This window comes from Panthera leo, chromosome B1 (genome assembly GCF_018350215.1).
Source record: "Panthera leo isolate Ple1 chromosome B1, P.leo_Ple1_pat1.1, whole genome shotgun sequence".
Classification (NCBI taxonomy): domain Eukaryota; kingdom Metazoa; phylum Chordata; class Mammalia; order Carnivora; family Felidae; genus Panthera; species Panthera leo.
Window position 1 is genome coordinate 184,635,219 of NC_056682.1, and position 14,497 is coordinate 184,649,715.

A 14,497-nucleotide genomic window follows, 5' to 3' on the forward strand; every position below is an offset into this window, starting at 1 on the left:
AAACTACATTTCTGACACTGATACTTGTGATTCCTCTTATGCCCCTGAGTCCTTCCTAATGTTTCCCAACGTTCATTTTCTCCTTTTCCCTTCCACTGCTACCGCTCCCTAGCTCAGGCCCTTACCATATCACCCCTGGATGGCTACAGGAATTTACTAATTCTCCTTCTACTCTGTAGCCTACTCTCATTTGCTGTGTTGTAAATGAGTGTGCCAGGTTAATACTTTAAAGTTTTCCAAGTTATTCTGCTTTGAGTTCTGGTTGCCTGCAAGACAAAGCTTACCCTGCCATCATGATCCTTTATAGTCTGGCCCCCACATTATGTTGGCAGTATTGGACCTTGCTTGTTCATTTATTCAGGCAAAGAAATGTTTATGCTTAGACCCTAAGGTTAAATTCACCAGTGAGACTCACGTAGTCTCTACCCTCATGGAAGTTATAGTTGGGGGAAATCTAGATGTTAAATAAATAATTACAAATCTGTTTGGCTTTATGTAAGGACAAGCAGAAGATATGAGAGCATGTTTCACCCAACCCAGCTGGGGCACCTAACCCAGTTTTGGGAGGGTTGGGGAAAGCCTCCCTGACGAAGTGGCATCTGTTCTATGAAGGTACAACTTGTGCATTTATTAGACTCTTATGGTGTCATCATAAACTAGACTGGATGGCTAAACTACCTGTACAACTCTTACAGGGTATTTTTTTTTAAGTTTTTATTTATTTATTTTGAGAGAGAGAGTACAAGCAGGGAAGAGACAGAAAGAGAGGGGGAGAGAGAGATAGGGAGGGATGGAGGGAGGGAAAGAGAGAGAGAGAGAGAGAGAGAGTGAGTGTCCCAAGCAGGCTTCACACTGTCAGCGCCTGATGTGGGACTTGATCTCAGGGACCTGTGAGATCATGACCTGAGCCAAAAATCAAGAGTCAGGCACTCAACCAATTGAGCCACCTAAGTGCCCTACTTACAGGATATTCTAGACTGGGTCTAGAAAGCAAAGTCCTATGCAGTTCCAAGAGAGTTTGTTCTAGATCACTTCATAAAATTAACTTTCCTTTATGATAAATTCAGATTCAGTAAGTCTGGAGTGGGGCTAAGACAACTGCATTTTTACATTTGATCTTAGCCAAAAGGCCAAGAAGCGATAGGACAACTGCATCTTTAAGAAACTTCCCTGATAAATCTGATGCGCATCCTAGTTTGAAACCCATTATTTTGGAGGCATACAGGTCACTTGTATCTATAACAGAAACTTGGAGAAGAAACATAACTTTTTAGCATTTTAGTACATAGGTAGATAATATTTTATGGAGTTTGAGATGGACTATATAAATATCCCAAAATATCAAAGGTTTAAAAATATAACTTGTTAGTTATCTGTTTCTGATCTCTTTAGTTGTCCTAGTTATAGTCCTTTCTTGTATTGTTGTTGCTCTTTGCCTTCTAATGGTCCCTCTGCAGATTTGGCTAAAAATTCATTTTTGGAAATACAAGATCTCTGAGAAGACTATTACATCAAGTTTTAAGTTAGACATTTAAAGATTATTGTTTATCATATAGATAGAAACTTTTAAAAAATTTTTAAAAATTTATGTTTATTTATTTTTGAGAGAGAGAGAGAGAGAGAGAGAGAAAGTGGGGGGAGGGGCAGAAAGAGAGAGGGAGGCACAGAATCTGAAGCAGGCTCCAAGCTCCGAGCTGTCAGCACAGAGCCCGACACAGGGCTTGAACGCATGAACCATGAGATCAGGACCTGAGCTGAAGTCAGATGCTTAACCAACTGAGCCAGCCAGACGCCCTGAAACCTTAACAATTTTTATATGCTGTTATAGTATCAAATAAGGGTACTGTTCAGTAGTTCCTATTTCTGTTCTTCAATTGAAACTATATATGATAATAGCTGATAAAATTATGTATTTGCTGTAATAAACTAATATCAGTCTTGAGTGATTTTGTAGTTAAGTTTATTTAGCTAGCATATTAAACTGATTATCTGAGTGCATACCCCCCAGAAATCACCATCAGGGGTGTGGAATGAGACTTGGTCCTTCTGGACGGGGAGTCTGGGAGACTAGTGTCCAGCCTGGAGCTTGCATTCATCCCTCTGGGCTTAGCATCCTTTGCTTGAGGCGCTAGATGCTCTTCAGATGTTGGTTGAATGAACTAACGGGAGGTATTAGGGAACACCTAGGTTTACTTTGGCATGGTCATCTCTTGTTTTACGTGGAGTAAGTATCTTCTAGTTAGAGAGCAAATAATTTTTGATACTGATGTTATGAACTAGATGTTCTCATAGGAATATTTCTCAGTATTTCTCAATACTCACCATAACTTGTGAAAAGGAACGAGTTAAAATGGTGATAACCTGCTGTGTGTAACAGGTGCTATGTCAGGCTACTCCTCTTCCAGAATTATTTCCTTACCGTAGGAGTTTGGAATTGTTGATCTTACGGGGGCTCTGTCATCTTTTCGGAATCTAAGAATTTCTGTGATGCCATGGTTCTTCTGACTTCTGACATTTAGGGTTTGACTTTAAATTTTTCACTTACATTTAGATGGTTCCAAACACCCATGCGCGTGTACAGTTTGCTCAGCATAGAAAATCCACCTGCCTTGAGAGTGACTTGTAGGAATATGTAGCTTAACAAGTGAATAGATCCAGCAGGTACCCCTGCTCTGCTTCTCATTGGGACTTTGTTCTTTGTTAATCATCGAACAAATATTTTATGAGACTAATTTTATGTCTAGTGATATTTACAAGTTGGATGGCTCCATCTCAGATGTCAAGAAGTACTTGTCTTTGTAACATCCGGAACTTTTTTCTTTTCCTTTTATCTGGATGGAATAGAGTGGAATGCACAGGACGACAAGAATAGGATTATAGCTATGGGGTGTTGGCATGTGTTTATGGAGTCCTGCCAGCTGATGTTAGTTATTTTAACCAGAAAGCTCTTTTAGGAGGGAAAAGTAGGTGGGTGGAAAGTTGGCATTTTTATGAATGTTTGCTGTATGTTAGGAGCTCTGCTAGGTTTATTATATTCATTATTTCATGTACAACTTAAAGCAAGTTTACGAGGTAGGTATTATCCCCATCTTACAGATAAAGTTGAGGCTCAAAGAAGTTAGGTACTTCTCCAAAGAGCACAAGAAGTGCCAAAACTGCCACTGAAACCCAGGTCTGTGTGATTCTAACGCCTCTGCGCTTTGTGTCTTAACCACTCCCTTCCCACTGCTTCCAGTCGCTCGTCCAGCACTGGGGGCATGGTTTCCTGCTCTGTGCTAGGCATCAGAGCCATAAAAATGATGATCTCGGGACCCTCTCTTCTTTGCTACTGGAGGTATGTAAAAACCTCAAAGACTAATGTTTAAAATTCTTCGTGTAGAATTTCTTAGAGACTACCTGTAGTAGTAATCTTCAAAGTATTAAAGTACTCCTTTGAGAACCCTGTCATTGTGAGTGAATAAAAGTTTACTCTTTAACAACTTCATTCAACAGGCAGGGCTCTTCACTGAAGAATCTGGACGTCCTCCATGAGCCCTAATTGCATGTATGTGGCATAAATATTGTTTTTTTATTGGATTTGTTGCAGAAGTCAGGGCCTCTTTTGTTTAAATGGACTTGCTTTTGAACTGTGAAAATTTAATCGTGATAGTTTATCGGTTCGGCTCTGGAGAAGCTGAGGCAAAGTTATTTTGCTTCAGCCGGAGCTATTTATATACCATCACTGAGAGCTCCTTTTTATATTATCGGTGTTATTGCGTACTAAAAAAGGAGTGTTAAAAGAAAACTTAGGATTTTTTTTTTATTCTGTGCCCTTATTCACCACAATGATATTTTTAGAGGTTATTTCATCTAGTGTATCTCTTCAGAAAGCATTTTATCTTTTCACAGTAGAGGCAGACAAGAACTCAGCTTGAAGCCATTCCTTCTCAAGCCTTCTTTTTTGAAGTGTGAAAGGATCAGAGAGACTGGCACTCGGCGTGTGAATTGAACCTGTGCCCTTAGCCCCTTCCTGATCAACATTCTGCTTCACTGAGGGGAGAGATGGCCATGAATTTAACTGAAGAACCCTTTGAGAAAGGGGTTAAAATTTAAGACACCATTTCTATGGGTTTCTCTCTGCAAAAAGAAGGATCAGTCTTAGAAGTTTCTCCTGACTTCTCTTTGCTTCCAGAGAAGGCCAGCATTCTGCTTAGCTTTCCTTCTAGAAGAGTGCTTTGCCGAACAGGGCACGTGCATAATCATTCGTCGTTGCAAGTATCTGCTGAGTGGGCCAAGGGTGGATGAGGAGTGACAGCGGAAGGGCCGCTCCAGTGGCCAGCGCTTGCTAGCTGGGCTTGGAAGACCAGCTAAGTTCTGAAAGAACATCAGACATACAGCTTCAGATGCTGTTCTCTAACAGAGCTAAGCTTGGGAACCTGAGTAGATTTGCAGTCCCAGAAGTGGAGTAGTTGAATTTCCACCAGAGTGTCAGATCTCAGGCCTGGTTATGGAGCCTCCACAGAGGAGTTTGAAAGCAGGGCGTTAGCCTGAGATGTAGGGCCTGCTGAGGGCACCCAGGTCCTTGCCGCTGGCCATGGCCAGAGCAGCACGTTGCATTCCGTGCTGGCATGTGCACACGGGGACCTCCGTGTGCATGGGTCTGTACGTGCGGTCTGTTGTCACCTATCCTTTCATGGTACCATGGATGTGTTAGACCACTTCCCTTTCGATCTATTACCTACTTTGTAAGACATATTATAATAATTTTTGAAGCTCTGTTTTCATCTTATCTTGTAACAAGAAACAGTATGTTTTGAAAACATTACATAAGATATTTTCCCTTAAAATTCAGTGAATTATGCACATTTGGGGGTTATGGGGAGGGATAGGCTAAACGTTGGGCTTTACAGCTGCAAATCAATTTACAAAAGGCCATGTGAAAGATAATGCTTAATATAATTCAGCTTCCCTTCCATTAACATCTTGAACTATGGTGTAAAGTTTTGTATTTTTATTCTAGAAATATAGCTGACATTAGCATTCAGGTATGCAGTTCAGTTTATCTCTAGTGAAGAGTCTTTTAAAATTAAGTTAAATACAGCACAAAAGACATAGAAAATCAATAATATTTCATTTCTTTTAAGTAAGATCTTTCTATATACATTTGCTTTGGGTACTTATAAATTTCTCCCTTTACAGAAGTATTTTATAATAAATGTCAGTTATAGATTTAACTGTGGCAAAAAAATAGTGCAGGTTTTGTAGTACCTTTAATATATCAGGAAAAAACTGCTTAGCTAAGTAGTAGTGTAGGAAATAGTGGTACAGCCTTCCAAATGATATTTTTTAAATGTAGTGATATTAATGGGAGAACATTGAGGGCCTTAACCTGTCAGATATTGTAGGACTCAGTGTATTGCACGTTAAGATATTTAAGCTTCTTTGCTTATTGGATTACCTATCATAACCCTTTACACGAAATATTTGCAGATGGATGTGAACTTGACTCACAGATGTTTTCTTTTTTGTGTAATTACTCCCATACTCGTTATATGTAAGATTTAGTTACCTTAGCATTATGTTTGTAGTCTAAAGATGTACCTTAGCATTATGTTTGTAGTCTAAAGTTTTAGGTAAAACTGATTTCTAGTGATATTAGCAATCAGTAGAACTGGTTAAAAGTGATTTGTTAAAGTATTAGAAATTGAGTATTAGGAGAATCTCAGTTTTTTAATAGCCATGTATGCATCAGTAAGTTTAAAAGCACCCTCTAGGGGTGTTACTAGGGAAACATTTCCTCTTTTTTTGGAAATAGCTAAGTACAAATAAATACATATTAATTACTCGTCAGGCTTCTTAGTTTACGAGTGTGTTCACATTGGTGATTCTTGTGGTAGCCATACTGGATAGAATAATATTTTACATTTGTCCTCATCACTGAAGTAAGTATTTTGCTGTTACTCTTAGGGTGGAAGATGTAGGAGGCTAATAAAAGGCATTTCCTAGCTATCAGATTTGTTTCTGCTTATGAGAAATTGAATTTGAGACTAAGAGAGTTAGACAGACAGTTGCAGATTAAGACTTCGGTGTATAATATAGATGATGAAAAATCAGCAGTTAACATCTAAATTAAAATGTGACTGCTTTTTTCTTTTTTAAGCAATACAGAGCATTTGGATTAGTGACCTAGTTACTTTATAGTAGATGAAAATATGTAAATGAAATCCAGAAATTCTACTGTTCATTACTACTGGTATAGTACTAAAAGATTAGGAATTGTTCCAGTTGTCAGAAAAACTCTTGATCTTTGCATTCCATTTGATTCTCTTACTGTTTCACCTTCTGAAATGAGTATCAGAACAGTAGTTTAAGAAGGAGGGGCCAAGAAATCTTTATATGTCTAAGAAAAGTTGCCTAAACAGCTCTTTACAGTTTGCAAGTGGTGAGGACATTTGCCTCCTTAATTACTTCTCTATTTTTTTTTGTTGTTTATTTTTGAGAGACGGAGAGAGAGACAGAGAGAGAGAGAGCACAAGTGGGTGAAGGGCAAAGAGAGAGGAAGACACAGAATCCCAAGCAGGCTCCAGGCTCTGAGCTGTCAGCACAGAGACTGACGTGGGGCTCAAACTCATGAACTGCTAGATCATGACCTGAGCTGAAGTTGGACGCTTAACCGACTGAGCCACCCAGGCGTCCCTACTCTATTTTTTTAATGAAAGAGAAAGGTTTATTACATCTAACAGTAACATTTCCCCATAACTTCATTAGATATGACCAATATGGATGTTAAGTTTTCTAATATAAAAAAGTCAGTTTATTTTAGTGATCTAAGATTTCACAATTCTGACATGCTGAGACAATTGATCTTATATAATAGCCTAAAAATTTAAGAATGACTACTAGTTTAAAATTTTTTTTCAGGTCAGAGCACAAAATATACTGTGTAAAAAAATGTTTGTGCTCTTAAGTAGACTCATTAATAATTAACAAACTTGGTAGGACTTTTCTTCTTCTTAATCTTAACAGAAGATGGATTGAGTAGAATCAGACTATTCAACCCTTACCTTAGAGAAAACTGAAGCACTTTTTGCAGCCTTCGAAGTAGGACAAGTATCATTTCCTGCTGTCTACACCTGGTACTTTGTTGGCCCTTGGCCCTTTAGTGTATCCGTAGAGTTTATGTGTTTTGACTGTGACTAGAGGAGGTCAGGGCAAATGGGCTTCTTCAGGAAAGACTTATTTGGTCAGATTTTTATTTCAACACTTTATAAAGGGCTTACTAGAAGAAAGTATAATTTTAGGTCAAACAGTTGCCAATTTAAGATTTATTTATTTTATTAGACTTTATTAAACTGCTTACATACATGTGCACATGGAACTATACTTATAAAATATTTTTATTTTATTTTCTACTCCTAGGTATACATTATTTTCCAGAGTAGGACCAAGAACACAATTTTTTTTTGTTTTGAGTTGCTATGTTCTTTTGAGTTGAGGGAGTTGTTAATATTGAGTTTGTGCAATTTGAAGGAAATGCATTTTAAACTACTTTTTCCAATGTTACGTACATACTAAAAGTACGGCACGTTTTTCTTGGTGTTTGGAAAACAGTAGTGAAGAACACAAAGTCCCTGCTTTCAAGTTTTCCCATTCGAGTAGGTAGTCACAGGAAGTATTCATTTAAGCTAATAAATAAGGTAATTTCAGATTGTGATAAGTATAGTGAAGAAACCAAAATAGGTAGTGGTTGTAGGAGGGAGACCGGGAGGACTTTAATAGGCAAATATTAAAGGGAGGGCTTATCGAACGTTCTGGGAGAAGCACTGTCTTGTGTCTAGAGGAAGCAGGCACAAAGGTTCTTATACCAGAATGAGCTTGCTGTGTTTGGTGGTTGCAAAGAAGGCTGATGTGGCTGTCGCTATACTAAATGGGGGAATGACAGTTGCTGAGTTGGGCACATTGGCTGGGCTAGATCATTTGGGGCCTTAATAGGTGAAGAGTTTGGGTTTTCAGTACTTAGAGACGGGAATCATTGAGAAGGACATGATCTGATTTATGCTTTTCAAAGACTGCTCTGGCCTCTGCATGTAGAACAGATTGTAGAGGGGCAGGAAAGTCAACAGAGAAATCATTTGGAATCTACTGCTGCAGTCCAGGGGACAGGGTGATGGCAGCTTGGACCAGAGTGGTAGCCCTGGAGGTTCGGAAGAGAGGACGGATTTGTGATAGCTCCATAATATCCCCAAAGCAGGAAATCTGCCGGTCCTTTGCCTTCTTCACCTAAATCCTGTGGTTTCTGATAATTGTGGCGGCTTTGAATCTCACTATATTGTATCAAAGGAAAGAATTGGCTCCCAGGGCACAGAAATGAGTTAATTTACAGCACAGATACCACACCAAACAGATTTTGTTTTATTAAATCTGGCAAGTTTCAGTAAGCATTCATTTGATTTTCTTTAAATGTAACATTTTGGGGACACCTGGCTGGCTCAGTCAATAGAATGTGCAACTCTTGATCTTGAGGTTGTGAGTTTGAGCCCCGTGTTGGGTGTGGAGATTACTTAAAAATCTTTAAAAAAAAATAAATGTAACATTTTGTTGTTGCAGGAAATGTTTTCATATTTGTCCAGCCAACTAAAGAAGCTGTCAGAAACCTACAATGAAAGACTGTTGCATACACCTCACAATCCCATATCTTTAGGTAATATATTTTTCTTAAGAAAAAAAAAATCAGTGCTTCATAACCATCCCCAGCAGGGACCTGGTATTTCTAGAAAGAGTATGAATTCTTTCTGGTTACAATGATATTTCTAAATTCATTACATTATTAATTTGTAAATTGAAAAGGTTTAGTTAGCCTTTAGAAATGCTTTAATGTATTCCTGAGATGAAAAACCATACACTGGAAAGAATCCAAATCAATATTAGAATATACAGAAAAAGATACTTTGACTCCTGCTTCTAACCAAAATAATTTAGTCACTAGTAAGAACTCTATTAAAATGTTCACCATTTAACAAAACACCATAATATTAAAAATTAAATCTATATTGTTTTTAATGCTGTGATTGTTTTCCTGATTGTCTTTATGTTAGAGAACTCCATATTTATGATAATTTCCTTTGTAAAAGGACTATATATTTTTGTTATGTAGTACAAAGGCTACTAACAGGTTAATATGAACGTTGACTTTTATGCATTTAGCTTTTAAGCTTCATAATTCTCCCTTTTGCAAATATATATATAGTGGAATGTTTCATATTTCATGCATATCTGAGGAAAGTTAGGAAACAATCATTTGTAACTGAAGCCTTTTGCAGGAGTTGGCTTCCATGAAAAATATATAATATATATTAAATATTTAAAAATATATTAAATATATATATTAATATATAACAAATTATATATGCCACCAATATATAATAAAACCCATCCCATTTAGTCCTTTGCTGGTTTATATTACAGAAGATGATATGGTATGATTTTGAATCACAACTCTGCTATGTACTAACCTCTCACCTCCTTTCCCCTATCTATGTAAAATAGAGACAGTGATCCCTCACATGCAAAATTGTTAAAGAATGGTTGAGATTGTAAAGTATCTAGTGTGGGAAGTCAAGTCCTCAGGAAATGGTAGCTAGTAGTGGTGGTGAGAACATAGTTTACTCATGTAACCTCAGAAAGATTATTCTCATTTATATATGCAGAAGTTGATCTTACATAACCTTATGTATGTGCTGAAAATACCCCACATTCCCCTTTTATAAGTTCTTAAAACATGGTTGAATTTGAATAAGCTGCCATATTGATCATGTCATCGTTCCGTCTATTTAATTGGAATGTTCACTCTTCAGAAGGGTGATCCGGAAATTCTGTTCTGATTCTGAGTGTGTTCGTTTACATTAACAAATTTTTGTCTGCATTTGTTAAGATTTATTAAGTGCATTAACGTGAAATCATGCCCCTTGACAATGAATAAAAAGTAATATCTCCATGCCAGTTACAAAAAGACGAAGAATGTAGGATTCCTTTTGTACGAGGTACTTAGAGTAGTCAGAATCCTAGAGACAGAAAATGGAATGGTGGCTGCTGGGGGTCTGGAGGGGAGGGGAGAATGGAGGTACAGTGTCCCAGCCTCGCAAGATGGAAGGAGTGACGAGGATGGGTGGTGGGGATGGTTGCACAACAGTGTGGGTGTGTTCAACACCGCGGAGCTGAACACTCAAAAATGGTTAAGATGATAACATTTTATGTTATGTGTCCTTTAGCAGACACACACGCACACACACCTAAGTCAGGTCTCCCTCATTAAGTACTTTTTTTCTGAGTGATTGTGTGCTGGTGAACCAAAGTACACTGGGATCCTTTGTTCTCTTTCAGCCATGACACTTAAGACACTAGGTGACGACGAAGACAAAGCTGTCACTCAGCTTGGCTCAATGCTGTTTACCAGACAGGTGTCTGGAGCCAGGTGAGTGTGTCTGAAAGAGGCTGGATTTATTTGGCTTTTCCAAGCTGCCTGTAGAAAAGTACCTTTCCTTAACAACAGTCCCCCGTGTATATGCTGAGGTGCATCTGAGGATTCGTCATGAGTGAAAGGATGAAGAGATGGAAAACGTGTGGTGCTATGAAAGCTCGCCTGTGGAAGGCCCACGCCGGAAACAGCCTCAGGGAGATCGGGATCTTGTCTGTTTCGTAGAGCTACAGAAACAAAGTTACATCGCCTGTCTCTATACGTTTTTATCTTTATTTTCCTTTGTTAGATAATCTTCAGTGGTGTCACGTCAGGGTATTAGAGATAAGTCATCTTCATTACTAAATTTAGATGAAAACATTTTTAAGGAGAAGCCCATTTCCTGAACTAAAAAGGTTATGCGATTCTTGTCTAAGTGCTACCTTTGAAAAGTGTACTTTTTTCTCTTATAGATACACGGCTTAAAAATGAATTTCATTTTTCATTTTATATTTGATGAGGTCAGAGAAAAATGACTTGAAAAGAAATATCTTGTCCTAAGTACTCTTCTTTACATGCTTCTATGAAAGCATTTCTCTCTTGACTACCAGAGATTAGAGATTTCACATCAAAGGACAACTTTTTAAGAGAAAAAAATCTTAGATTAATTCAGCTTTTACCTTGATGAACTCTGTCTATACACAGAATAGTTTTGACACTTCTAAAGTGGTTTTCTTAGCCTTGCTTTTAGTGTCGCCAGTATTTGTCTTTTTGTTTAGATTGACCTTAATTGACTTATTTTTTTGAAAGAAATACTGGTAGAAATCTGCTTATATCAAGTTCGCTAATGAAATCTAGCTTAAGAAATGCACGTGCCATTGCTGAATATACCGATTGCTGACCACCATCCACTGTGAGCGGGTGCATAGTTTTTTCTGGATCTTTGCTTTACACCTCTCCATTGCACAGCACAGATCAGATGGGTGTGATTTTAGTTTGTTGATTTTTTGAGGCAATACACAATTAACCAAAGTGGTTTGACTTACAAATTTCAGTATTTCATTAAGGTAGGTATATGTGAAGTCAGATTCCATAGTTGGTACCAAGACAGAAATCATTTTCTTTTTTCTCTTTGAAGAAGGTACAAAGGTATTTGCAGGTATTAAAGAGGTTATGGCTCTTTAATAGAAGATGAGTGAGCGGTAGTCTCCAGGCAGTACTTTTCTATGTAAAATAGCAACGTATTGCATAATTTTATTTTAAGGCTGCCACAGTGTATTTTCATAGGTCATGATTTATGACTGTTTTTAAACTTCTCAATAAGTAGATACAAGGCTTAGTAACACAGATATCTTTTGTTTATGAGTGATATTCTGTTAGCATCACCAGACATATTAAATTGCTGAATCTTTTCTCTTTCAGGGTTGTGCCTCTTGGGTCTGTGCAAACCGTGAGTGGCTACACTTTCCAAGGCTTTATGTCGCATACAAATAATTATCCTTGTGCTTACCTAAATGCTGCCGCAGCCATTGGAATGAAGACGCAGGATGTGGACTTGTTCATAAAGAGACTTGACAAGTGTTTAAAGGCAGTAAGGAAAGAACAAAATAAAAAGAGTCATGTGTCTGGAGTTGACAATTATGACAGAACTGAAAATGTGGATATTGAAGAAATGGCTTTAAAACTAGATAATGTGCTTCTTGACACATACCAGAATTCTTCATGACATGTGAGAGGTTTCTCTTTGATAATTTGAAAGAAGTGACGAGGCTGCAGTACAAATAAGCGGTTTAAAGACAAGACTTTAGGTTTTTGAATTGAGAATTTCGTGGAGAATGTTTGGTGGAGAACTAGAATGTGATCGGAGCTAGTCGCTGTTGACTGTTAGTTTTTTTACTCTTAGACCGCCTCAGTCATTATGATCCTTAACAGATAGTACACAATTAACATTTTCCTAATTGTTATCCTATTTGTCAGTTACGCATTAGGATTCCGATAATTCTTACAGGACAGTAAAATTACTTCTTGATTGCTTTCGAAATGTGTAGACTGCTTCCTTCTAACCATTCTCTACCATTCACACACAGATTACTTATGTTTCTGGTCACAGAGAAGGTAGAAAGATTTGATGCTACTATTTACAAGACGTTGATGTGTCTAAGTCACAGTATGCCTGCGAAATGGACATTGCCCAGGGAAGCGGAGTCAAGCTTTAGTTTGCACTCGGTAGCAATGTCTCTCCACTGGGGATGATTTGCTTATATCTAAGCAACATCTGGGGACATTTTTGGTTGTCACAACTTGTGGAGTGCAGTCGACATCCAGGGGTTGAGGCCGGGGGTGTACCGTCAACACCATACAATGGACAAGACAGCGTCTCCAGACAGAGAATTATCCAGCCCCGAATCTCAGTAGTACTGAGGTCAAGAAATCCTACTCGAAAGTAAACGAACTCCTCAAGTAAAGAAGTTTGCCATAGCAACTTTAATTATTCAGTAGTGCTTCAAAGAAGAAAGCTCTATAAATGTTATCAAATTATACAGTGTTAGACTCTTTTTTTAAAGCGTATTTATTTATTTTGAGAGAGAAAGAGAGAAAGCATGAGTGTAGGATGGGCAGAGGGAGAGAGGGAGAGAGAGAGAATCCCAAGTAGGCTCCAAGCTGTCAGTGCAAAACCCAACAGGGGCTTGAAGCCACAAACTGTGAGATCGTGACCTGAGCTGAGGTCAAGAGCCAGATGCTTAGCTGACTGAGCCACCCAGGCACCTGTACGGTGTCAGACTCATAAGCAATAACCAGGGTTACCGGTTGTAAACATGAGATTATATGGCACTTGTTCATTTCCCCATTTGGGCAAGTGAAACTTTATTCCACTGTTTCTGCTTTAAGCGGCCTTTGTATGTTGTTTATTTCGTTCAGGTGTTGTGCACAGCCATTATCAGGAGCGGTTAACCTGGGAATCTGGGGACGTATTTTTGCTGGGGAGATGAAAATGTTGTAGGAGGATAAACAGGTGTGTTCTCCCCTCCCTGCCCACACGCTCAGTTTCTGAGTCTGCTACTCCAGACTTACCGGCTATCACAGTTACTTGTGTTGTTTATTTTTAAGAACTAGAGTATGGTCTCAAAGCCCGAGGGATTAGTGAAGTCTCCGAACACCAAAATGCCAAAGCCATGTTTCTCAAGACCTGCCCTGTGGAGCCGTGTTCCTAGGAGGTGCTCACGGGGATAAATGTTCAGAGGCAGATAATCTGGGGCCCTTGCAAACCTGCCTCTCGGCACATGAAAGGCTCAAAGAATCGGTTGGAAACCAGCTAGAGTGTGTCCTTATCCGAAGATGAAACCCCTATTTTCAGCTAGACACCTACTGACATCCCACTGAACGTGCTTTTGAGAACACTGCAGTCGAGAATGCTGCCTTTGTTTCCGGGTTGTCTTCTTCCCTGTTGATTTGGTAGAGTGTAAACTTCGGTAAACACGAGCTCAGAGGGACGCCACTCCCATCAACGCGGAAGTTAAAGTACTTTGACGCTAGCTTGACAACCTTGGAAGTCAAGGCTGTGGAGATAAAGTACTCAATTATAAATATTGTAAAGGTTACTTTTAAATTATTGTATCCTTGGGGTTCAAATATTTTAGCTATAGCTCCAATAATACATTTCAGAGGAGTAAATCCTGGATTAAAAGGTTGTGTGAGGCTTTTTTTTATGTGAATTTGGGACCGAGTTGTAGAACCAATCAAGCTGAAGAGCCCCAGCGGAGCCTCTGGGGTCCACGAGACGGGATGAAGAGATGTTGCAAATGTACGTGCTGGCGGCACGGCTTAACTGGACACGTGAGCCAAGGTTGTTTTATAGAACGAGTGATCTGTATTGTGTGCTCATCATTTAGCTGGAGAAGGCCAGAGCCGAGAGACCAGCAAATGTTTTCTCATCTGCAGTGTATCAGCACTTCTTGGGCTTCAGCTGCTGAATAGATAATAATTCTAATTGAAGATAAATTACATGAACCCACATGTGAATGATAGATGTGTTGTAACATTTCATTCCTGGTGCATAAAATCAGC

The 14,497-nt window shown here is 38.7% G+C and overlaps 1 protein-coding gene across 1 annotated transcript in view; it reads left to right on the forward strand.

Moving 5' to 3' along the window:
- SEPSECS (Sep (O-phosphoserine) tRNA:Sec (selenocysteine) tRNA synthase) overlaps positions 1-12,473 on the forward strand; it is a 33,665-nt gene extending 21,192 nt beyond the window's left edge. Inside the window, exons 9-11 of the mRNA XM_042936776.1 lie at positions 8,587-8,680; positions 10,360-10,450; positions 11,855-12,473. Coding sequence (XP_042792710.1) covers positions 8,587-8,680; positions 10,360-10,450; positions 11,855-12,158 — 489 coding nt within the window. The 3' untranslated portion in view covers positions 12,159-12,473. The remainder of the gene's footprint in view (positions 1-8,586; positions 8,681-10,359; positions 10,451-11,854) is intronic.
- The last annotated feature ends 2,024 nt before the right edge of the window (positions 12,474-14,497 follow it).